Here is a 23,372-nt window from a genome sequence, read left to right as displayed (position 1 = left end):
TGGAGGGATTTTGGAAGTCTCCTGAGAACATTGCTACTCATTGAACGTCACGGGCAGGGAGGGGGGGGGCTGCTGTTTACTAGACTGTGTACAGTACTACACTTGGAAAGATGTTAAACGACAGGGCAAGCACTGACTCTTGTTGCCTTTTTCTTAGGCCTCGAGATTTCTCAGTCACCGCGGTAATGGGTGGCTTGTGTTGAGGTGTTTGGTCAGTACTGTGTATTGTGTAATGAATGTTTGTATTGGTGCAGTGGGTAATTAAATACGAGCTGTAAACTCAGACAATACTTTCCGTAGCATCCATTGTGTATGAATGCGTGTGATCTATAACTTGGCGACTTACGTCACTCCACAAGGGTGTGCGATTGTCCATTGCCCAGCCTGGAGTGTCGGCCATTAGGCCACTTTCGAGCTGTGGTGTGAAAATATAGTGTGGTTTACCCAAAGGGTATTTCTGTTTCTGTGGGGTATATTCAAGGCCACTGGAATTATACGATTCTGCAGCTGCAGTGCTTTTTGCAGAATAATTGTTTTGACGTATTTGCCCCATAATCCGTCATCTGCTGCATAATCTGCAGATGTTAACAAAAAAACGTTTTACTAGCTCAAACGAATCATACGGTTACTAAAATCACAGTGACTTGTTGTTGCCTAGTAGAAAGCCTTACACAAAGTTTGACTGGTCATCTTTTACTTGCTTATTACTGTTCTTTGTTGTTAAACTGGTACTAATGAGGTGAAACCTTCACCCAGACAGTGTTCACATGTGAAAAAATGACAAAAATATGAAGTTATAGTACCACAAAACATGCTGCATTGTGCAGCATAATTTTCCCTTTCTTGCTGCATAATTTAGTAAACCGTGATGAATAATTGGGTCCTTTCCTGCCGCATAATTCCAGTGGCTCTAAGTATATTGGAGCAGCTAGCAGTGTGTGATGTTGGGTCAGTAATGCTTGGACAAATGTTTGTCTTTGGTGCCCTCGTACACATGTGTCGGGAGATTTTCTGAAGTCGTCTGTTGGTGTCAAGATGCTTGTAAGAGTCCAGGCCAGACTAAAGGCAGGTTAAACTGAGGTATTTGGAACTGATCATGGCCAATAACTATTGCCTATTGTACATTTTGAGGAATTATGACGCACACCAATACTTGCCCATCCTGGTACATAGGAGACATTTCCCCCCAGTTAAATTCTTGCCGATTTGACCTGCTGAAATGTCATGGAGGGTGTGAACTTTATTACACCCAGTAAGGGACCGTAGTTGGACAGGACACTTGTAATCCGGCCATATGGGGGTGTTTTGTCTGGTAAGCCCTGTTCACAGCCTCGTGACATGCATCCATAGGGTATGTCTGTGCTGGATGTTATGAAACCTTCCCCCATCCACTTGGGACTGCCTCTTACTTTCACTCTGAAGACAGGCAGATGGAAGGACTTAGAGGGGCACTTCTCTCTTAACAATTTTTCAGACTAATGTGGAAACAAACAGGTTTTCAGGAAAATGACCGACACATCCGTCGCAGCGAACCCCACGCCACAAGCCGTTCATCAATTGTGTGTCTTTTGCAACACGTTTCAGCAGCACACTCACTTTTCAATGTTTGCATTTCTGCTAATTTTTTAGGTCTCGCCTAGCAAAGCAGCGCTTGCGTTGCTCGCCTTGGCGGGATCTATTGTTGTGGGTTATTCGGTGGAAGGGGGACAGGAGATGTGCACGCGCCCTGACAGGCGATGTGCACGTGTACAGCTCGTGTCGTTTGAGCCCAACGCGCGCATTGTGCGCTCTATACCTTCTTTGGGCCATTGCAATGTTTTAAATCTGCTCACATTTGCTAGGTTTTCTTGCCGCTTGCCGCTTTAATTAGAAGGCGCGCCACAGGAAAACCTTTGTCCAGCCAGTAAAAGAATTAATCAAGATTCAGAGAATTCATTCACTCTATATATGGAAGACATTCGTCAATTAAATCTTAGACTACTGACACTGTTCAGCATTTACTCTTTTATGCAATATTTGTTTTTTAAAACAAAATGTTGCTTATAAAACAGATTGTGTTGTAAATGGCATTACACGAACAAAGTAGATGAATGCGATTAAAATACTGAAAACAAAGGACTGCCACAGTATTCGATGTGACTTGTGAGGCTGCATGCTGATGTTAATTAAAGCTGTACAGGATTCTGGCTGCAAAGACCAGTGTGTTTAACTGGTTAAACATTTTATAAAATAAAATTTCCAGAATTCTGACATCTAACAATGCTTGCCCTCTCAAAATCCGTTCTAGAGAGCTTAGAGGGATCACTGTGTGCCGAACGTGCTAGAGTGAATAAGAAGTCGATGGTGCCACAGGATGCGTTCAGAGCCCCTTTGAACCATACAAGTGCCCCACAGTTCCTTGAGGATTGCGTTGCTATAGGTCTGCACTTAGCCCCACAGAATTACTGAATTGAGCAGATATTGCACACTCAGCAATTCACTCCTCCACTTCAGAGCGATGCAAGCGACCATCCATGAAAGGAGCATAAAGGAACAACTCACTGCCAAATGTAACAATAACGAATTTCGATTGCGCACAACATAATGTGACGCAGTCTTAGGACTGTCTCACTACCAACCAGGCCTGGCAGTACAGCATAGCCCGCCCCCTGTCCTCACTAACCTACACCACTGGGCAGCAGGAAAGTACATTGCAGAAGAAACAAGCATTTGCAAAGCAATAGGTCTCCCATTTGCGAGAGTTTACGCTATCTGCATTGTAAATGACAATGCCTTTTATGTCTCGGTTTTGAAAACCAAAACATAAATAAAAAGATTGTCATTTACAATGCCAATAGCTCAATCTTTCGCAAATGCGAGACCTATTGCATTGTAAATGCTTGTTGCTAAATGTTTTGCCCTGCTACTAAAATACTTACACACGTGCGTGCGTGGACACGTGCTTTGGCTCGTCCGTGCCTTCACCCGGCCCTCTCTGCAGATGCGCCTAGATACCCAATTGGGTGGTTAGCCTTGCTTTATAATTTCTGAGTGAATGATTGATGATTAACTTTACACACACATGAACGAGCGTACGCGCTTTGGCTCGGCAGTACCTTCACATGTCCGTCTCTAAAGATGCTAAATTTTGCACACATGATTATGCACACATGCTTTGGGTCAGATGTGTTTTCACATACCTGTCTCTATAGATGCTAAATTTTATACACATGCATATACTCTTTGGGTCGGCCATACCCCCACATACCTCTCGCTATAGATGCTAAATTTTATACACATGCATATACTCTTTGGGTCGGCCATGCCCCCACATACCTGTCTCCATAGATGCTAAATTTAGCAAACGCACATTCTCTTTGGGTCAGGCATGCACTCACATAGCTGTCTCTATAGATGCTAAATTTTATATGCAGTAGGAGCGAGCACACACTCTTTCGGTCGGCCCGTCTCCAACCAACTTGGGGTCCCTCACCAGTGCACCAGCGCAAGGCTACGGAACACCCAGGCCTCTTGTGGCACTGCTCATCTAAGAGAGCATGTTGTTTCCTTACAGTTGTGCCAGTAGGAGGGGGCCTCCCTACTTATGGTGTGGGAAGCGAGGCCCAGGGGAGGAAGGCCCCCTGCTATGGTTCCAGTTGGAAGAATCCATTCTGCAGGTTTGTCCTGCAATGGGGCCTCCTGCTCTGCTGTGTTCCACAGTTCAGTGCCCCAACCATTTTAACCCTTTCTGATGATAAGCAACTCCCACACCTTCAGCCTTTTATGAGCTGTAAAAGAGGTGCTTGTAGGTGGGAGGGAGGGGCTGCAGCAGGGGCGGGTGGGGGCGGATGGGGGAGGTGTCTACACAAATCAGCTGAATGAGATGCAAACAGCTCTGAATGTGTCAAGTTGTATGCAAATTAGAGAGGCCTTGCACATTCCCTTTCTGCCTTGGGCCCCCAAAATCCAGACGCGCACATGCGCTTTGGGTCGGCCCTCACATACCAGTCTCTACAGATGCTCGTTTTGTCAGCTCGGTAAGTGTGATAGACAGAGCTGCCTGGTCTAATTACTGATGCTGACAGTCTCCGAGATGTGGATAATGGCCTCTCTCCAGAGCGGCATTGAAATGTCAGACAGTGCGGCGTCTCCCAAGATGGACGTCGCTTCCGTTTTAGCAGGTGTTTATTTAACACCTGGATCAGAGTTTGCTCTCGGTGCACAGGCCAGAGGGTCAGAGCTGGCCTTTGCTAAGATAGCGCCCTAGGCGTGGGTGGAGATACATTTGGCGTCCTTGCTAATGGTAGTGAATTAAATGAAGCCGCAGGGGGTCGCTTTTGTGTTCACTGGTCAGTACCTGGATGAGCAGGGACTGGCCCCTGAAGACCGACATCCCTGGACCTGCCCCAGCTCGCCTGAATCCCCGATAGCTGAGCGGCCTCAGCCAGATGCTGGTTTTGTTGATGTGTGCCGGCAGGGGTCAGAGGGTGAAGGGAGGCAAGTAATGGGGCTAAAGAGTTGTTAAAAACATCACCCCCATATGATAATGAAGGACTAAAACCACTTTAAACTGGCAAAGCCGACAGAAACGATCAGGCAAAAACAAGGTCAAGGCTGGAGCAAGACGAGAAGGGGGCTCCAGTTGGTATAATCGTAATGCACACAGCCCCATGCGCCCCTCAGAATATTGGCGCTCAGTGCCTGGGCCAGCTCGCCCATGCCAAAGGCTGGCCCTGCAGAGAGGCGTTCACCTCTCCTGCCCTCTTGCTAGGAGACTCGCTTATGGACCAATTGAACCTAGGTGCAGCTTTGTTGGGGAGAGCTTTTAAGTGCCTTGCCCAGGGTACCACAGTACCTAGAGCCCTGTGCTGTTACACACAGTGTCATTATCAGGGCAGCTGGTGAAGCCATTAAGTAGTCCTTGTCGTGTGTGACACCGTCAGCCGGCCTTGTAGCCAACAGCACATTGCATACTGAGACTTGAATTTTTGGTTCAAGTTTAATTTTTATAATTTTTTTTACAAAGCAGGTACATTCACATTTTCGTTAAGGGTTTCCAGATAAACGTGGTTGGTAGTACAGAAATTACATGATACTGTTTTGTGCACATCCAGCTGGTCCCCTCTGCGTTGACCAGCTGGAAAAGTTAGAGACAGGATAGCAAGAAGAGAGGAGAAAGATTAGAGGTAGGGTACAAGAAGTGTTCACTCGCTATGAGCCTAGTCTGGGGTTGTATCACTGTGTGGGGGCCGATCTCCCCCTGGGAGGTCCCAAGTGTGCTCACGGGAGTTCGTAGGGGTCCATGAGCATGTATAGTGACTTCCACATTCCCCTAGTAGCTGGTCTCCAGGGTGTGCACCTCTGAGGTATGTCACCCAGTTAAACCAGCATTTGTATGATGTCCTAGCAGTATTTGGTTCAAGTTTTAAGGCCAGTTATTCAACTGTCAACATGCAGAGTGCTGTTGATGTAATACCAGGCCTGTCTGAAGGTGTGATGCAAGGCAGGGATGGGGTCGCTTGCCTGCTGTGCCTAGCATGACTTCTTGTGGTCAGTTGCATACACTGTCCTTGGGCACCGGGGCAAACATGCAGCCACCAACACATATACTGGCAAAGGCACAAACAAACGTGCTAAAGGCACAATGAAGCAAGCACTGGCAAAGCCAATAGGTCTGGGTTTGGCCCCCAGACTTCTAGCAATTATTGTTTTGTTTTATCGTGGTTTTTGCAAGACATTGTTTGGGAATATGCTGGGCCCTCATCGATCTAAAAAAAATAATAATAAAAAAAATAATGTTTGGGGCACAAAAAGTTTTGGGGCTCAAACAAACCACACATTACCATAGTAATCCCAGGCACTCAAGTGAAGTGCCAGTGTGTGTGTGCATGTGTTCATTGTGAAAGGGAAGCATGCCTTAACTTGTAGTGAAGTCAGCCAATGGCTGAAGTGGGCTGATATATTGACCCTTAATGCATGCTGGAGTGGGAGGAAGAAAAATGTGAATGGCATCACCCACAGGCTAACAGATGAAGTCTGGCTGAAACCCTATAATTAACTATGATATACACATAACTTTAGTAAAATAAAAAGGTCTTGGCTAACACAAACCTAAAAAAGTAAAACAGTATGGCATTGTCTGCAAACCTCTTGCCTTTAAGAGAGAAAGGAAGGAAGAAAGAAGTATGAAGGGAGGGAGGTAAATAAATAAATAATCTAAGAAAGAAGGGTGGCAAGAAAGAATGCAAGAAAAAACAAGAAAGTAGGGAAGAGAAAGGAAGAGAAAGAAAAAGGAAATAAAATGAAATGAAAGAAGTAAAGAGAAAGAAGGATAGGGAAATTAAATTAAGGAAGAAAATGAGATTGAAAGTAAGAAAAAAAGAAGGAAAGAGAAAATAAAAAAGAAGGAAAGAAGGTCAAGGAAGAAAGAAAGGCCGAGAAGGAAAGAGAGGAGACAAAGAAAGAAGAATGAAAGAAGGCAAGAATAAAAAATGGAAAGAGAAAGAAATTGAAGGGAAAGAATGGAGGAATAAAAGAAAGCAGGAAATAAAGCAGAAAAGAAAGCAGAAAAAGACAAATATAAAAAGAGAATAACTAAATACAGAACACATTTTGGTATGCTGTGAAATAGCAGCAGTCTGAAGAGCAAAACACTCCAAATGGAATTTACTACAACATTGGCAGGACATGGGATCTGATAAAGATATATTGTGTATCCGAAACGTCCAGCTATCACACCAGGCACTAAACACAAAGGCAACACTAAATTGATTATTCAGTAAAAGCCCTGGCACTGAAGGAAACTAGGTTGTGTGGGGAATGCTCTCCTTGTTTTCTGTCCCGAGACAACACCATCCAAACAGAATTAGGAAAAGATAAGCCTCGTGGTTGCAAGAAGTGTCCACTGTTCGGGCTGCTGCTCCAGCCGAGTGGAAGAGCTCTAAAGGAAATCTCAAGATTTGTAGCTCCAACGTTTGTGAAGTGATTGTTCAGGTCCAGAGGTGCTGTTCTTTGAAAATCTCAAGATGTATGACTGCACTCCAGCTCCAACACAACAACAACATATTGATGCAAGCAACATAATTGTATCTAGTACTTGTGTTTCCAATTTTAGTAATAAAGAGAAATTGGCACCGGAAGAAAAAGTTATTTGACCAGGATCACACCATATGCTCAAGTGTGGGAAGCCAGATTTAGAATGTAGATCACCTGGCTCCACGAGCGACTATTTAGTCACAAGACCACATCTAGGACTAAAGATCTAGTCTCGTTTGAATCTTGTTTGTCTCAAAGGCGAGTCTCTTGTTTGAACCTCTGGGTAATGAGTGGATATGAGCCTGGTGATCGGAATGGGAGGGGCAATAGATAGCACTTTGTTGAAGCACATTAGAGATACACAGCACATGATAAGGGACATACATTCACATGATCTGTGTGTAGTGAGGTCTACCAGCCCTCCTTGCATGGATGCTGCAGAAACTGATGCATCTGTGCTGTTGGAGAAGACGCCTTCAGGTGAGATGTCACCACTCAGCCACTCTCTCAATGTAGACGATTCCCTAAGTTAGCACAGAGAGCTGCAGGCCCCCTCATGGGCTGAGACTGGGCGGGCCGATAGAATTAGGAAGGTGAGCCTTTGTGGGTGAACCAAATGATCCCTGGTAAATCTGTGCCGTCAGCTACGTGGAAGAGCTCTTGGCAAATCCCGCGATTCTGTCTCTATTCACCTTTCTGCACTGATAAATTGGCAAGAGGTTGTATCTGATACACTGAATTGATGTATCTGGTGCTTGACACAGTCATTGACCTGTTTACGGCTGTTTCTAATTTTGGCACTTATTAGGACTGAGCAACAGGGAGAAAATGCTACTTCCACAGGATCACACAGTGTGGTCTAAATTTGAAGCCAGGATTAAAACTCTGGTTTTATGGTCCATAGGCAAGAAATTAGACACTCTTCCCATTCTGGAAGTAGAATCAATGGGACAGGAGGGACCTTTACAAGGCATGTTCTCCCACTAGGTGACTGAAAAAGATAGCCAGAAGCAGTTACCCCTCCCAAGAGGTCTGTTTTTTTAAAAAACATGTGCCTATACACCCTGCACTTTAAAATCAGACTGGTATGAAAAAAATCCAGTTTTTTAATAAATATTAAGGAAAGGTAATGTATAGAAAGCTACCTTTTCCTTGCCTGAAGTTTCTGGGGTCTAAATTTGCATATACTGTACTACTTCTGAAAGCCACTATTTAGCATTTGAATAGGTGCTTTCCCGGAGCAAACAATAGACAGACCTGAATAAGCCTAAATTGACTCCTCTGAACCTGACAGAATATTCAGGGTGATGCTGTGAGCATCCTTTTTAACATTGCATTGTCAAATCCCGCTTGAATGTTCAATTATGTATGACAGGTCTGCTGGGTTTGCATATAAAACTGGACACACGCTTGATGGGAAAAGGATGCCAAAACAATTATTGTGTTTCTGCTGCCTGGTTTCTGGAATTCTATCAGACTTCTGTCTCCGAGTTTATTGTGGGTACAGTGGCTGCCACAAACTGAACTTTGGTGTTAGATGTGAGATGACACTAGAATTACCAAAATACACTACTCTTCACACACACGTCCAGGCCTCATATACCAATTTTAGTGGGGTTGAAAACTTTTGCCTTCTTGAGAATGCCAGAATTTGTTACGGTTAGCCCCAGAAAGTTTTTCCCCCTTGGATAGAGCATTCCGAGGAGTCTTTCCCACGCCCTAGCTTGTGCCAAGCATATATGTGGCACCTCCAGTCACCCACTTCAGAACACTCCTGATCTGTGGAAGATCATAGATGAACTGAAGCCTCTTTCTGGGACCTGCGAAGAGCCCTGAAGGATTGGACCTGCTGTCTCTCTTGTACTATGGACAAAGAAGTGGACTCCAAGGGTCAGAAGGCTGACCTAAAGATACAGGGACACACCAAGCTACAAGAGACCTTTCCCTGGAACTACCCAGCTGACCAGCGGCAACTGGGCCTGGACTGAACCTGCCGGAGGTGTTTCTAAGTGCCTCTCTTGAGGTCCTGGGGGCTTCAGAAGTGTACTCATGGGGTGAATTGGGATTTAAAAGACTAAATCCAGAAGGTACATTCTCTGACCAGAACAAACCGGGATGGGGTATCCAACCTGTGCTGTATCGCGGTCTCCATCAAGTTGTCCATGAAGGTCCAGTCTTACTGCGGCCACTGACTGTCATTAGCACTTTAGGCTTCTTGGTGCTATTCCTACTAGAAACTTTAAACATTCATATCTCCGGTTCCCCATATTGGATTTTTGTAATTCGGGGTTTTTTTATTCATTACGTTTTACTCTATTTTTCTAATTTGGTTTGGGATGTTTAATGTTCTGCTTTTCCACTTTATTACTGTTATGGTACTGCATATATTTAATCATTGCCTCGAAATTAAGCCTGTCTACTCTGAGCCATAGCTATCGGGGATTAATCTCAGATTAATTTTGAGGCTCTGAGGTGTCCCCGTGACAAGGATTGTTCGTTGACGGAGATAGTTGCCCACCCCAAATAAAAATCGAATTTCTTGCATTGCCTATAGAGCCGAATACAACTTTACAGGTGTTAACTTCAGGGCTAGACTCTTCTCCAGACATGGTCTTAAGGACCGGTCACCATACAAAATGTGATCTTGCACACTTCACGCCGTCTGCCACCTTTGACCTGTCGTACTTGGCACCGTACTGGAGTGAAGCCTCAAGAACTTTACATAATGTCCAGCAGTGACTGTGCTGGCGCAATGCTACAGGTGACGCCTTCAGGGTTGGACGCGCCCTTTATGTGTGGCCTTCTGTACGAGTTGCCGTACTCCAGCGCACTGCCTTTTCTAGCGCTGTACTCCAGATGAACCCTGCAGCACCGGGCGCAATCCTTCAGCCGGCCCTCTGTATTGTGAGGCCTGTAGAACTTTATGCACACTTCATGGTGTTACTGCTTCAAGCAGAGCACTTCTCTTGGTGAGGTCTACAGAATTAGCACAGTGCTCAGGTGTGGTGGTCTGTCTTGGGCACTATACCTCACATAAGGCCTTCAGAATGGCATGCAGACCTCCGGGTGTGACCTGTGTACTGGCCGCCTGCCAGGAAGGGTCAGGATGCTCCAGGTGAGGTTTTCAGTGGTGACACCACTTCCCTACCCGCTGCCCACAGGTCCAGGTACCCTCGCACCTGTATAGTTTTATGTCCACGAAGATCTCCCGTGGGATTAATGGTTCCAAGACTGGTTACTGCTGGTGTGCGGTTAAAGTGTTGCAGTGCATGGCTACCATGGTTACCAGGCCTCACCTGTGGGCGCTGTGCTAACAAACATAAAGGTACACCTTGTTGATGGCACGAGGCGCCAGGTGCGATGAACCACAGCAGCCTTTTAATAGTATATCCGGAGGCGGGAACATTTGCTAAGGAGGGCAGTTTGTTCAACTTCCCACAGAACACTGACCCAGCCCTCTGATATTTCCTTGCTTGAATGTCTACAGGGCGTGAGCACAAACCACTTCCGGTGCATGGAAGCACACCCGGGCATGCCACGTAGTGGTGAGGAGTCGCATGTCCTGAGGCCTTTAAATACACCTCAGCTTTTTGACCAAATTCACTGTACATGCAGAAACGTACAGGGTGGCATTTAATAGGCGAAAATAAAACTACAAGTCCCAGAATGCAAAGAGCTGAACATGTCACAAATGATGCGGACTTACCAGTGGCTCCTTGACTGTGTCTACGGACTTGTTTGTACACAGAGGTTTTACGTTCCGGGACATATTTAACCCCTTCTGCTCGGATTTTACCGTTTAATGTCCCTTGGATAGATCATTGCTACTCCTGCTTCTCATTGGCTTCATTGTACAGCAGTGAAAATGAAATACTGAAATGACTGTTTTTCCCTTTCGATTTGCACGCGATGGACCTCGGACCACACCCCAAAAATGAAAATGCATCGACAGGCAAGACCCGCACACCCTCATACTGCCTGATACTTCCCACACACCACAAACCAATTCGTGACGTGACTACGTGTGGACATATGTTGTTTTCCTGCCTGGGCACATGCCCCCCTTACTGCTGGCACTACTTCGCCACCGGACGCTTGCGGGTTCTTTTAGGGATTCGGCTGAGGTGTACTTCCTCCGGGGGGGGGGCGTTGGTTGGTGGCACCGCGTCCTGCACAGGAGTCGCCAGGCCTGGAGATATGCATTCGCTTTGCACATGAACCATCTGCTTCCGGTGTGGCACTGCCTGCCAGCTCTCTGCTGCTCTGGCAGCTGCCTGCTGTTCTGGCCCGGAGAGAGCAGTGGGCACCGACGCGTCACTTCCGCAGTCTGCTGTGCCGAAGAAGCATCTTTAGTGACGCCAGATCTGTGAGTAGTTTTTCTTCCTTGAGCATCATCTGTCGTGGAACTCCCGCGGGATGAGTTTCCATAGCTCTCAGTGGCCACCGTTTGTTACTCACTCGCAGGCACTACATTTAATCGTGCAGTGGTTGTTTTACACATTGGTGATTGTGCATTTTTTTGTATCGAGGAACTGCTGTGACACCTGCGTTGTACTTGCAACATTTTTTGCCACATTTGGTGTTTTTGTGGTCAATCCTTTTTCTTCATTAAAGCTAATTTTTTTGTGGGACTTACCTTTCCTGTAACTTGTGTCTCGCACAGAACATGCCTGTGACTCATACCTTGTGTAGGTTTTCCAGGAGTCGGCAGTGTATGTTTGTCATGTTACATTAGCTGTCATTTCTAATGCCCCCTTCCACTCAAGAGTCTTTAGGCGCTAGGAATGAAGGAGGTAAGAGGCTGGCAATACCTGCAACAAAGGTTGTGAGAATAGATATGTTTTCGAGTTCTTTCTTAATGTGGACAGAGAAGGGTCACAACACAGGAGCAGTGGCAGTGACTGCCAGAGTTTAGGGAACCATAAGAAAAACTTACAAACCCTGTGGACCACATGGAGAGTCCCCTCTGTAGAGCAGAGACCCCTCGCGTGGCAGTATTTTTCAATATGCTTGTAGGAGCGAGGGTGCAGCGACAGAGTACCTTGGGTTCTCTGTCCTGCGGGAAGTCAGTGACTGAGGGTTTTGTAGGGTCGGTTCAGCGTGTGTCTACCTGCACAGAGCAGCCACAAGCCGGACTGCCGCATACCGAAGCACTCATAGGTTGTACACTAGGCCACGGGCAGTTCGGGTAAATGACACTACAGTGACCCAAATAGAATCCGATTAACGCTTGAACCGCCAAGAGTCTGCTTCCAACAGAACGCAAAGGCGAAATCTTGCTTCAGGTACTCACTCGGTGACCACAAGATGAAATCGTGGAATCACACTAGTCTGGAAGAGGTACACGAGGTCACGAGGTCACGTGTTCACTCCAAATCATGAAAAGAATCAACATGTGCTAATAACACCACAAAATTCAGATTTTCACACAAAAGATGCATTTTGTGAACTACGTGCAGTGTTTGTTCTTGCCTGGGCTGTGAGTACTCCGCATAGGTAAAACTTCTCACACCCCAAAATAACACAAACATTCATCACGGCTTGACGTTCATAAAGCGCTTCACAACAAACTTGTGTAGTTTGTGAAACTTGTAAATAGCAGGTTCGAGTATCATGCACTGCAATGCAACTACAGCAACTGATGACATTAAGTAGACTTTACTCCCACGTGCTAACCTCTTAGTAGTTTACCAATGTGCCAAGTTGATGACGCGACTGCAGTGCGACCAGTTGTGTACCAGACACCAGTTCCCAGGACAGAGCGGTGTTTCCAGCATCTGGAAGCAGAAGTAGCTGGTGGGCTGTGAGTTGGTGGGTCGTGGCCAACCACAAGTGGACGATGGCTCTTTGCCTCTGTAATCATAGGCAGGAGAATCTAATGTGGTCATTGTCTTGGCAGCATCCGGTAGCCTCTCTCTGACCCAGGGTGAGGAGGTTGAAGAACAGTCTGCTTTTGTTAGACCCAGAAGGGAAAATCCATACTCTGAATGTTCGTTTAGTGTGTGGTTTTACCAAAGCTTCTTTGCCGTTTATGCTTTTCAGACACCTAAGTCACACGTTTTGGCTTAAAGTGGATTCATGTCTTTGGCCTGTTTCAGGTCCGTTTCCTCGCATGTTGGCACACCCTGGTATGCAGACATGTGGCAGATTGCCCAAGGGGGAGATCAGCAGATATCTCTGCGGCCTGCTAGGTGGTTAGCACAGGGCAGAGGTTATGGTTTATATTTTCATGTTGAAAGATGTCCGTGCGAGTCTGTCTGACTGTCATGAACAGCTACAGACCAGCCTCGCTCTGCATACTGTCTGTAGCACCTGCTCTGTGGCCCTGGCTGGCCCTGGCTGTAGCTCTACCAGCTGTTTTCCTTCAGTGAGGATAGTGCAGTGCCTGGAAGCCGACGGGCATCCGTGGAGCGTCCTTGCGCGCTAAGAACCTCTGCAAAGGTTCTGTGGAAATCATTCACTTTATATTAGAAACCAGTGCAGTTTGGCCGCGTTTCCTTTTGTTCGTATTTTAATATGCATGAGGTGTGTCTTGTGTAGTACAGATGGCCCCAGAGGCAGCCTGGACACTGCCCCGCTTGCATCACGTGCTTTGTAGGGGCGGGCACGGCGGATTGTACAGACACCAGGTTAGTGTGGGCAGACACCCAGGCTATGAACTCTGCACTGCTAGCATTGTGTGTTCAGTGTAGCCTCTCCCGCAGACTGGAAATATTGCCCCATTGTGTCTGGCGTAGGAGATGCACGCACCCTATGTACTGCACTGTGTGTGTCTAATGCTGAGTGTAATGTACACAGACCTTCATACTGTGAGCGTTGCACTATTTGTATCATAGTGTAGACACACAGACTGTAAGTGCCGCTCCATTGTGCCTGGAGTAAGGAGATGTGCAGAGAGTGAGGGCTGTGCTGTGTGTCTAATGCGGAGTGTAATGTACACAGACCTACATACTGTGAGCGTTGCACTATTTGTATCATAGTGTAGACACACAGACGGTACGTGCTGCACCATTGTGCTTGGCATAAGGAGATGTGCTGCCCTCAAGGACCGTGCTGTGTGTCTAATGCTGAGTGTAATGTGGTCATATCTACATACTTTGAGCATTGCACTGTTGGTATCATGTGTAGTTTAGACACACAGACAGTAAGTGCTGCACTGTTGTGCCTGGTGTAGGGAGATGTGCAGACTGCAAGGACTGTGCTGTGTGTCTAATGCGGAGTGTAATGTAGACACACCTGCATATTGTGAGCCCACTCCCCACCACACATAGATATCTGAGGCTAACCTGCCCACTCCTCTAAAATACCACTAGATGCTTAAAGGCCCGCAGAGCAGAGGATGTTTGAGGCTAAGCTGCCCAACCCTCCACTGACCCCCACACACTGGAGGTCGTTTGAGGCTGTAGTGGCCTCCAACCACCATGTACCAGAAGATGTCCGAGGCTGTACTTCTCACCACGTGCCAGCGGATCTTTGAGGCTTTCTTGTGTGCACATTTGTTTGCACACTCTAAATATTTTACAACAAACACATTTTTTTAGGTCTGGTTGGAAAGACCTATTGTTAACTTACAGTGAGTAAACCGCGATCCCATGCCTTCCACTAATTGTCTTCAGTGTCACCCTCATTTGCTTGCTTCTTATTCAATGGTTTGCTTTCCCCCTCTTGTGCTTGCCCATTCCCTGGAGTGTAGCCTCGTTATAATCCCTTTGATCGGGTGATTTGTGTCCTTCCACTGCTCACATTGAGGCACTTACTGTTTGCCTTTCTCGTTCAGCACTTCACGAGAGTGCATGTGTTTTCTAGCTCTCTCATTTGTCTGTTGCTTCCCCCCTCATAACCCCGCCAGTGTTTTCTCTCCAACCCTCCCAGCTTGCCTATAAAAGCAGTAACTGGGATATGTTTGCTGTAATGCAGCCGAGGAGCAGAGTTCAAGAGTGGTTTTTGCTTTATCTCCTGCGTTCCGCGTATTGCACAAAAGCACCGCTTTGGCACAAGGGCTTTTCTGGCACAAGTGGAATGGCCAGCCCCTGCATCACTCAGCTCTCATCTGAGGCAGAAGTTGCACTTAGCATGACACTTCTCCTGGAGGCCAATTAATGTCTCTGGGTTACTGTGGAGGACCAACTGGTTCAATCTGGTGGAAAGTAAATCAGTCCTTGGCAAGGGGGTGCTCTTAGATTCTGACACTTACTTAGTATTCCTATATTCTGTTTAGAGTTTTGGGAGGGAATCAAACTTGAAAAATAAATCACGCCATTTATAAAGATTGAAAACCTTGAATTCAACGAACAGTTGTTAGATGCCATAAGGTACTTTTTTTTCTTTTTCTACTGTTTTTAGATTTCTTTTACTTTTTTTAAACAATACTTTACAAACTTTGGAAAAGCCAACCAATCAGCACTCATTATAAAGGCAAGACCTACAGGCTTTGACAATACTGGTTATTCATTATTGTCAAACATTTAATGCAGCACTACATTGGATAATGTGAAATGCCACAGAAATTTGGAATTCAGTGATCATTTTTTTTTTTTTTTTTGCTGAAAACCAGCTATTTATGTTCACACTGTGTCGCAGTTCAGGTTTTTCATGGGCCTTGATTAATTTTGAAAAAGGGCAAAATGTGCATTTCTTTTTGCCGGAAAGAAGTGTTTCACAGTTGACATGGTCTATATTGTGCAATAATGCACAGCTACATCATAACAGAATGCGGTCACACAAAGCTGCACAAAGTCCTCAGAAATTCAATTAATTATTTCATTAAAAGTGAAAAAAATATGATGATCTCTGCAGTTCATCCTCTGCCCTTTAAAGCAGTTCCTTGTCCTGATCATAAAGTGTTTGCGGAGTTCAAAGGACATTGATGACTCTTCAATTCTAGATCAAAAGGAGCTAACGAGAAAATATTCATTATGACTAGAGTATGTTGTAAAGTTTTTGTGTAGCACACACACACACCACTGCACTGGATTGTGTAGCAGCGGTGGAAAGAGACCGCGTAGCAGTACATTGTTTGACAAAGTGAGCTGCAAGTTTGTCATTTTAACACTCATTCTTACAAAATAGATGCAAACTCTAAATATATAGGTTTTTTTAGGAAAGAAAAGTATACACAATTCTCCAGATGCTACTGAAATTATAAGTAAGGCTCCCTGTATTCCGTTTTTACTGATTTTTACAGATAAATACTGACAGAAAACCATTTATTTTCTTGTCTGTATTAATTTTTAAATGTGGATAAAAACGGAAATTGGTTGTTTTTTGAGTAAGTCTAAATACACTTTGGCCTGACTGCCAGGTCAGTAATTGTTTGGATTGATAGGTGAGGGGGTGAAAAAAGAAAACAATTTTAGTAAAGAGGCTTAAACAGGAGTAAATATGGAGAAGGCTAATACTGAAGTATGCATATTTTAATATAAGTGCATTGACTTATCTTCTGCAGGTGTTCAGATCACTGAAACGTGGCAGGCATTCAAGCATGACTCCATATTTATTGGTTAAATAAATGTGGAAATATACCAGTTTTGGCATTACTTTTTTCACAAAACCAATAAAAAATATGGATAAATACAGATAAAGTTGACAATAAATAAATATGGATAAATACAGACAGAAATGATAAAAAAAGAAATACCATAAAACCGGGAGCCCTAATTATAAGTCACCAACAATGATTGTACTGTGTCTCGAGGAGCCACGTTGTGATACCGTCTGTTTTAACCCCAGAGTAAAATAGTTTGTGTAAAGCACAGCGTGTTACACTGCGCAGAAAACAACCTTACATGTCGTCTTTCAATGTCTTACAAGTTGTGGTCTTTTTTCTCGCCACCCCAGTTATGCTTTGTAACTGGTCTTTATTTTTGGCTTTACTTCATGCCCACATGGTTGGCCTCTTCAGCACTTCGTTCATTAGCTCCAGTTTTGAGACAAATGTCTGTAACCTACATTTGCGCAAATAATGAAACAAAACATTTTAATAACCATATAAACAATTTCCACCCTGTTTGAATTACATTTAACATTTTCAGGATGTTTTCGTGCCCTGGATAAAAGGTGTGTCCCAAACCAGCAGTTGGGGACATTAATACCGTCTGCGCGAAGGAGGCACCTCGCGTGTCAATTTAATACCCAAATACAAAAATCAGTAACTGGAAAGGGACCAGTTCATCTCTGTACGAGGTCTTACCCTGCGCTGCGCCACATGCGGCATGTCTGTTTATTATTAACTTTTGATCCGGTCGCGCAAGAAGCTATTTGTGATTAAGTGCCATATGTATGAAACTTTGGTTTCGCGAATAGCGATTTTTAGAGAATCGCTATTTGAGAATCGCAAAATACTATGTATGTAGGATTTGCAAATAATTTTGCGAATCCTACATTTTCCTTAATTGCAAATTGCAATTCGCAATTAAGGAATACCTCCCCATTCATTCCTATGGGCCTAGAGGCCCATAGGAATGAATGGGAAGACATTCTCAATTAGAGAATCGCAAATTGAAAATGCAATTTCATGTGTGCCAGGGTGTCAAAAGGACACCCTGTTGCACCCCTAAAATGAGCATGGGTGCACATGTGGCACACATACATGCCCTAAGGGCATGTGTGTGCACCACATGCCACTTTGAAAAATGCAAAAATATGCATTTTTGAAAGAAATCTCAAATTACCACCAACCTGTAGTTGGTGGTAATTTGCAATTCCTTAAGGCAAAATTGCACTTTTTAGGTGATTCTTACATTGCATTTAAGGAATCGCAAAATTTGCGATTCCTTAAATGGAATTGCAAAATAAGGAATCGTAAATTTTGCGATTCCTTATTTTGCACGCAGATTTGCTGTCATACATACCACTTAGCAAAATTGCGATCGCAAAACGCCGAAATTCGGCGAATTTCGGCGTTTGCGATCACAATTTTGCTTGATACATATGGCCCTAAATCTGCAAATTATGCAGTAGGTGGTGGAATCTTATCTTTCCCTAGTGGCCCTAATCATTTCCAAGAGGGCCCTAGAGCCATGTGGGGTAAGTGTCCTGACCCCATGGGTCTGACGGTGCTCTTCGCGAGGTGACATCCCTGCAGCTTTGTGTGTCTCCTTAGTTAACTCTGGTGATTGATGCCGAGAGCCCAGGTCTCTGTTGCTGGACCGGTTCCCTTGCTCTCTCTGTGCCCCCAGCTCTTCTAAGCGCTATCTTCTGCTCTTGTGAGGTCTTACTTTGGGTATTCCCATGAGGCCGCTGATCCTGTGAGTCGCCGTCAGCCCCTGCATGTATGCGGAGAGGAAGGACGTTGTTGTGCCTGAGCTGTTACCTTGGGATGTTGTGTTCTTGTCAGTGTCCCCAAAGACATTTAAAAATTGGGTCAACATCATTCATGTCGTTGATGGTTGAAATGACAAACTGAGTGTCGAGCGAGAGGCGGTTTAGAAGCAGTCCTGAGTATTGGCCCATATTTCACTAGTTTGCTTGTAGTTGCCTTTACCAATGGACGCGTTTGTTGACCCGCTGTGGTAAATGAAGATGCAGGGTACTCAGCAGTGGCACAGATTAAGATACCACACGCACTTGTGCCTTATTCCGCTGTTGTGTTATAAGAATTGATTGAAGCCTCCGATGTTCTTGATCATCAAGTTTGGGAGCTAAGCGATGTTCTCTTCTCTTCCTCGTCCCACAGAAGGACGTGGCGTTGAAGCCACAGGAGCGCAAGGAGAAGTGGGAGAGACAGCCATGCAAGAAGGCCAGAGAGTCCGAAAACTACCTCTCGGTGGAGAATGGGCAGAACCACGACATCTCGGAGAAGGAGTCCGAGCGGGGCAACCACCAGGCCCGGAAGAGGTTCCCTCTGAAGATCTCCAAGCAGGTAGGACATGTCATTGAAGTGTTCATCAGTTTCTTCTGATCTCAAACGAGCACGCCGTGCATCCAAACAAGTTAAAATAATTGATCGCCGTTATCTCATGCTTTGCTTGTTTTATTGTATTTTTATCTTGGCCACTTTCAACACATCTTCTCTACTGCTGCAGTTGAAGTGATGATCACAGGCCCTACGGAATGTAACTGACATTTAGAAAACAAGCACTGGCAAGGTCAATTGGTATTGCCTTGGTGAATTACTGGCTTTGACAATGGTTTTTAGCAATGCTGTACAAGAGTACTGGCCTCTGCCGAGAAAAGAAGGTATTTCTCATCCCCTTCTTTGGGCTATAGACCTGGGAATACCGGGGTGTAGGAATTCAACAGACCTCTCAGAGAAGCTTTTGTAAGGTATACCTGAGAAGCTTGACCAGAAAACGCATACATCAAAGCACACACAAACCTTAGTAGCTTATATATCATGTACTGACCTAGTCTATATTAAGTGCATTCATTTTATCGCCACAGAATAATGGATAGAAGAAGGAGGAGAAAGAAATTGAAACGTGGCTTTTTAAACAGGATTGATTGGCTGAAATACGCTTGGCAGTGATGGTTTAGGTGCAGAGCGCCAGGACACTCCATGGAGTAACCAGGCGCTATATATACAAGTTGCCTTTCATTCATTAATTCATAACTCCGCAATAATGAGTAATATTACAGTGAATACAGTATAAACCCCAAACATTGTTCATCAGACACCCCCATTCGTGAGTTTAAAACCTCATTACTTGCCTTGTGGACATTATTATGTTATTACGTTGCCATGATACTGAGCCGCGCAGTACATCTCACATACGGTCTGCAGACATATTGTTTTTCAGTATATTTTCCTGGCTGCAGCATGTCTTTAGCATCTGTTTTCCCTTTAAATCCTCCATTACCAAGCAGGGCTGAGATATCCTGTGGAACACCTTCCCCTCAGAGCCCCTTGTCGGGTGAGTAGCAACACCAAGCCAGAAGCTATGCTTCCATGGCAAGGATTCAGAAGCATTAGTGCATGTTACATTCAGGACTATCACGGCAGCATCCACAGCCCCTGCAAGGTCACTAAGCAGCAGTGCTTAATTTGAGCCTGAGGTTTCTGGTGCTCGGTACCAGCACTTAAGTGTCAACACCGGCTCTTGTGACAGTCTGCCACATGGTGGCACTGTCTACCTAACTTAGAGATGACCACAAAAACAGTTAATTATTATTTCAGTATACATTAAAAAATACTATTACCTGCTGCCCAAGCCATTCTTATAGCTTTGGTGGTTTGGATTAGTCCGAACTGTCATACTTCTAGGAAGGTGATGGTTAGTAGTTGTGTTGGTACTATCATTGGCAGCATGGCAGGGGCAATGTTTGGTGCAAGCTGCAGTGGCCTCCTGACAAGAGCCCTGGCACTTATGTTTTTTTTACAAATTAAAGCCCTGCTGAGTAGGAAACATTTACCTCCTTGCTGTTCGTGTCAAGCAGTGAAAATGTAAAGTTCCCCTTCAGAGTAAGCAGTGGGAAGCAGAACACGTGCCATTTTTGCACACACAAAAATAAAGTGCACACGTGTAGCAAGAAATGACCAATGCAACCATGGTAAAGCCTCATTCTAGGACCAAATTCAAGGCTACGCACAAATAAAGAAGATGATAATATTTATCAAGGCCCATATCGTATATTAGCAAAAACCACAATTGATGGACAGAATGCAGAACAGTGTCATACATTCACACCAGTACAGAGATCTGGGCCTAAATCCATCGTTTTTTTAAATCCCCATGCCATTCCAGTTTGAACCCAGCCATATGCAAATCAGTCTTTACCCTGTGCCCAATGGGAACAGGCCAGCCCAAGTCCTCCCTGGACTGGAAACAAGCATCCTAGGACCAATTTCGGGGTTTCCCCCCTCATCAGCCAGGATAGCTTGACTCCAGTGGCATGGAGAGCACGGGACCCACATTATGCAAGAAAAAGGTACCCCCTAATTACTTTTAGTTCCAAGAGGAGGGGGGGAAAAGCAAACCACCTGAAACAAAACCTCTTATCTGACCTATTTCATTTCAACATTGGTAATCACTCAAAAAATGACATTTCCCCATAGACAAATTCTCATCACATGATTTTTTTCATGATTTTATTATTTATCAAAAATACTTGCTCTGATTCTTTTTTATATGATTATCTTTTTTTTGTGCTGATATATTCATAAAAAACATTTACAGATATACAAATTCATATAGTCGTTCGTATTTGGTTAGACATGAAGATTCAATCTCTCAGTTATGGTACCCCCATACAAAACCATCATACTTCACTCTCACCTCCCATTCTCTTCAATCATACTATCCAGCATACCACACAAAGGATAACAGTAAAACACACAGCTTAAACTGGATCCTACTAACTATTACTTTCTAACATAATTTTAGATATCAAATTTGGCATTCAGAAATTTGCTCAGTTGTGTCGGACTGTTTCTTCTCTCGTCTGAATCTTGGGTAGGATTCCCAGATGTGCAACGGATGGTCTGAGCATACCCGGCCCACTCGGGGTGACAAATGCAAAAACAACATCTCCTTGTGTTTGCTTCATATCGTATATTAGAACATTGAAAAGTTTAGAGCCCCATTGAAGATACGGAGGTGGCTCAGAGTCCATATTGGCTGGTAAAGAACTTTCGCTCTCACATTTCAATACTTGTCTTTTTGTTTCTCCCTTTATGATTTACAATATTCTACCTGCAGTGTGCCACATGTTCTAATAGTATTATACCGATCTGCCTCAGTCTATAACGGATGTTAAAGGCCCTTTCCCTCATTTTAGGCCCTCGTGTGTGGCTCTGGCTAATAACTCGGGGAAAGAGCCTTTAACAACCATTATAGCCCTTGGAAGGGGGCTCTAATGCTCAATTCACTCCATCAAACCATATACAAGAGCGTGCTGCACATCGGCAAGCCTCGCAAAGCCTTTTGTACACTGCACTCACACCTTCCTAGAATACACTTAGGACTTTAAAGACCACGCCCAGGCCTGTGTATGCCCAGCACAGATGTTTATAGATCGCACATAAACTTTTTGTTGCCTGCTATCAGACCTTTTGCAATCCTCACTTAGGCCGTCTGTATCCAAATTAGGACCTTTAAATCGTTAACCCACTGACTGTTCTCAACTAGCTGCCTCCATAACCTCTTTTATGTGGTGATGATTCGCTTCCGGTGGCTGTTCACTTCCGGGTCCCTCTGTTATTCATTTTCCACCTGCGGGCTGAGCACAGCCAGGTCGGCTGTTAACCACTCCTTATACATTTGAGTCTCATTTGCCGGCTCTGGCTTTTAGTTCAGGTGACCTAGTCCTGTCAATTGCCACGCATTAAGCGTTTTTGTAACGCATTGTAGTGGGTGTCACCGCACTATAATGTGTTGTCACACATATTTAGCTCCTCAGCAGCACTGCCTAAGGCGCTTTTCTATCCTACAGGAGATGCACTCAACTTCTCTGTAACTGGGCCCCGCAATGTTCGGTGAGGCAGTATGAGCTGGGCCCAGAGAGTACTGTGGTTGCCATGGAAACCTGCTCTTGGGCCCGGCATGTTACAATGTATTAAACAGTGTCTCTACACACAGCTGGCAGCCTGAGTGGCACTCAGAGAGCAAAGGTAATATAAAATAAATTATTTCCGGCCCGGGGCTGGTGGAAACTGGCAAAATATGTCTAAAATATGTTACTTCACTGAAAGTGAAATGCTGACGAAAAAAACATTTTCATAAAATGACCAGAGAATGTTTGACGATAAATTAGATAACTTACCAAAATTAAAAGTATTATCAGAACAAATAGTTATACTGTACAAAACTGTCAAGGTGATGTAAATGCGTTTGACTTATGTACTGTGATGTTTGCAGAAAAAAAAGTCAATTTCCATTACATGACAAACTGGTGTTCAAGGAGTCAATGAGTTTATTTATTAAAAATCAAAGTTGGCATTTGGAAACAATGATAGCATGTTCAGAAAATGGCAAGATGAGATTTACTGGCTAATTAATTAATTTACTAATAAGGGACTGGCATTTGAGGGCAATGAGTTATGTTCAGAAATTAACAAGCCCTTTCTGGACAAAACTAGATAATTTAAACATAATTCATGCAGATTGGGGGCGGGTTTTGCTAATGTTGTTGTGACATCATTTGCGTGGGGGCAGATGGTACCTCCATACAGATAAGGTCAGGATTTGATGAGTTACTTGGAGGGATTTCTTCATTTATACAGCTGAGCCTCTAAGATCAGTCTAACCTCTGAGCCTCTAAGATCAGTCTAACCGCTGAGCCTCTTAGATCAGTCTAACCTCTGAACCTCTTAGATCAGTCTAACCTCTGAGCCTCTAAGATCAGTCTAGCCTCTGAGCCTCTAAGATCAGTCTAACCTCTGAGCCTCTTAGATCAGTCTAACCGCTGAGCCTCTAAGATCA

General features: G+C 44.6%; 1 protein-coding gene across 5 annotated transcripts in view; it reads left to right on the top strand.

Annotated features, from left to right (window-relative positions):
* FBRSL1 (fibrosin like 1) overlaps positions 1-23,372 on the top strand; it is a 1,300,479-nt gene that overhangs the window by 396,042 nt on the left and 881,065 nt on the right. For all 5 annotated transcript variants that reach the window (XM_085635474.1, XM_085635477.1, XM_085635475.1 and 2 more), the window contains exon 2: positions 18,689-18,874. In XM_085635474.1, coding sequence (XP_085491600.1) covers positions 18,689-18,874 — 186 coding nt within the window. The remainder of the gene's footprint in view (positions 1-18,688; positions 18,875-23,372) is intronic.

The sequence above is a fragment of the Triturus cristatus genome, chromosome 11 (genome assembly GCF_964204655.1).
Source record: "Triturus cristatus chromosome 11, aTriCri1.1, whole genome shotgun sequence".
NCBI classification, from domain to species: domain Eukaryota; kingdom Metazoa; phylum Chordata; class Amphibia; order Caudata; family Salamandridae; genus Triturus; species Triturus cristatus.
Note: the sequence above shows the minus strand (reverse complement) of the source record. Positions and strands in the feature narration are given on the sequence as shown.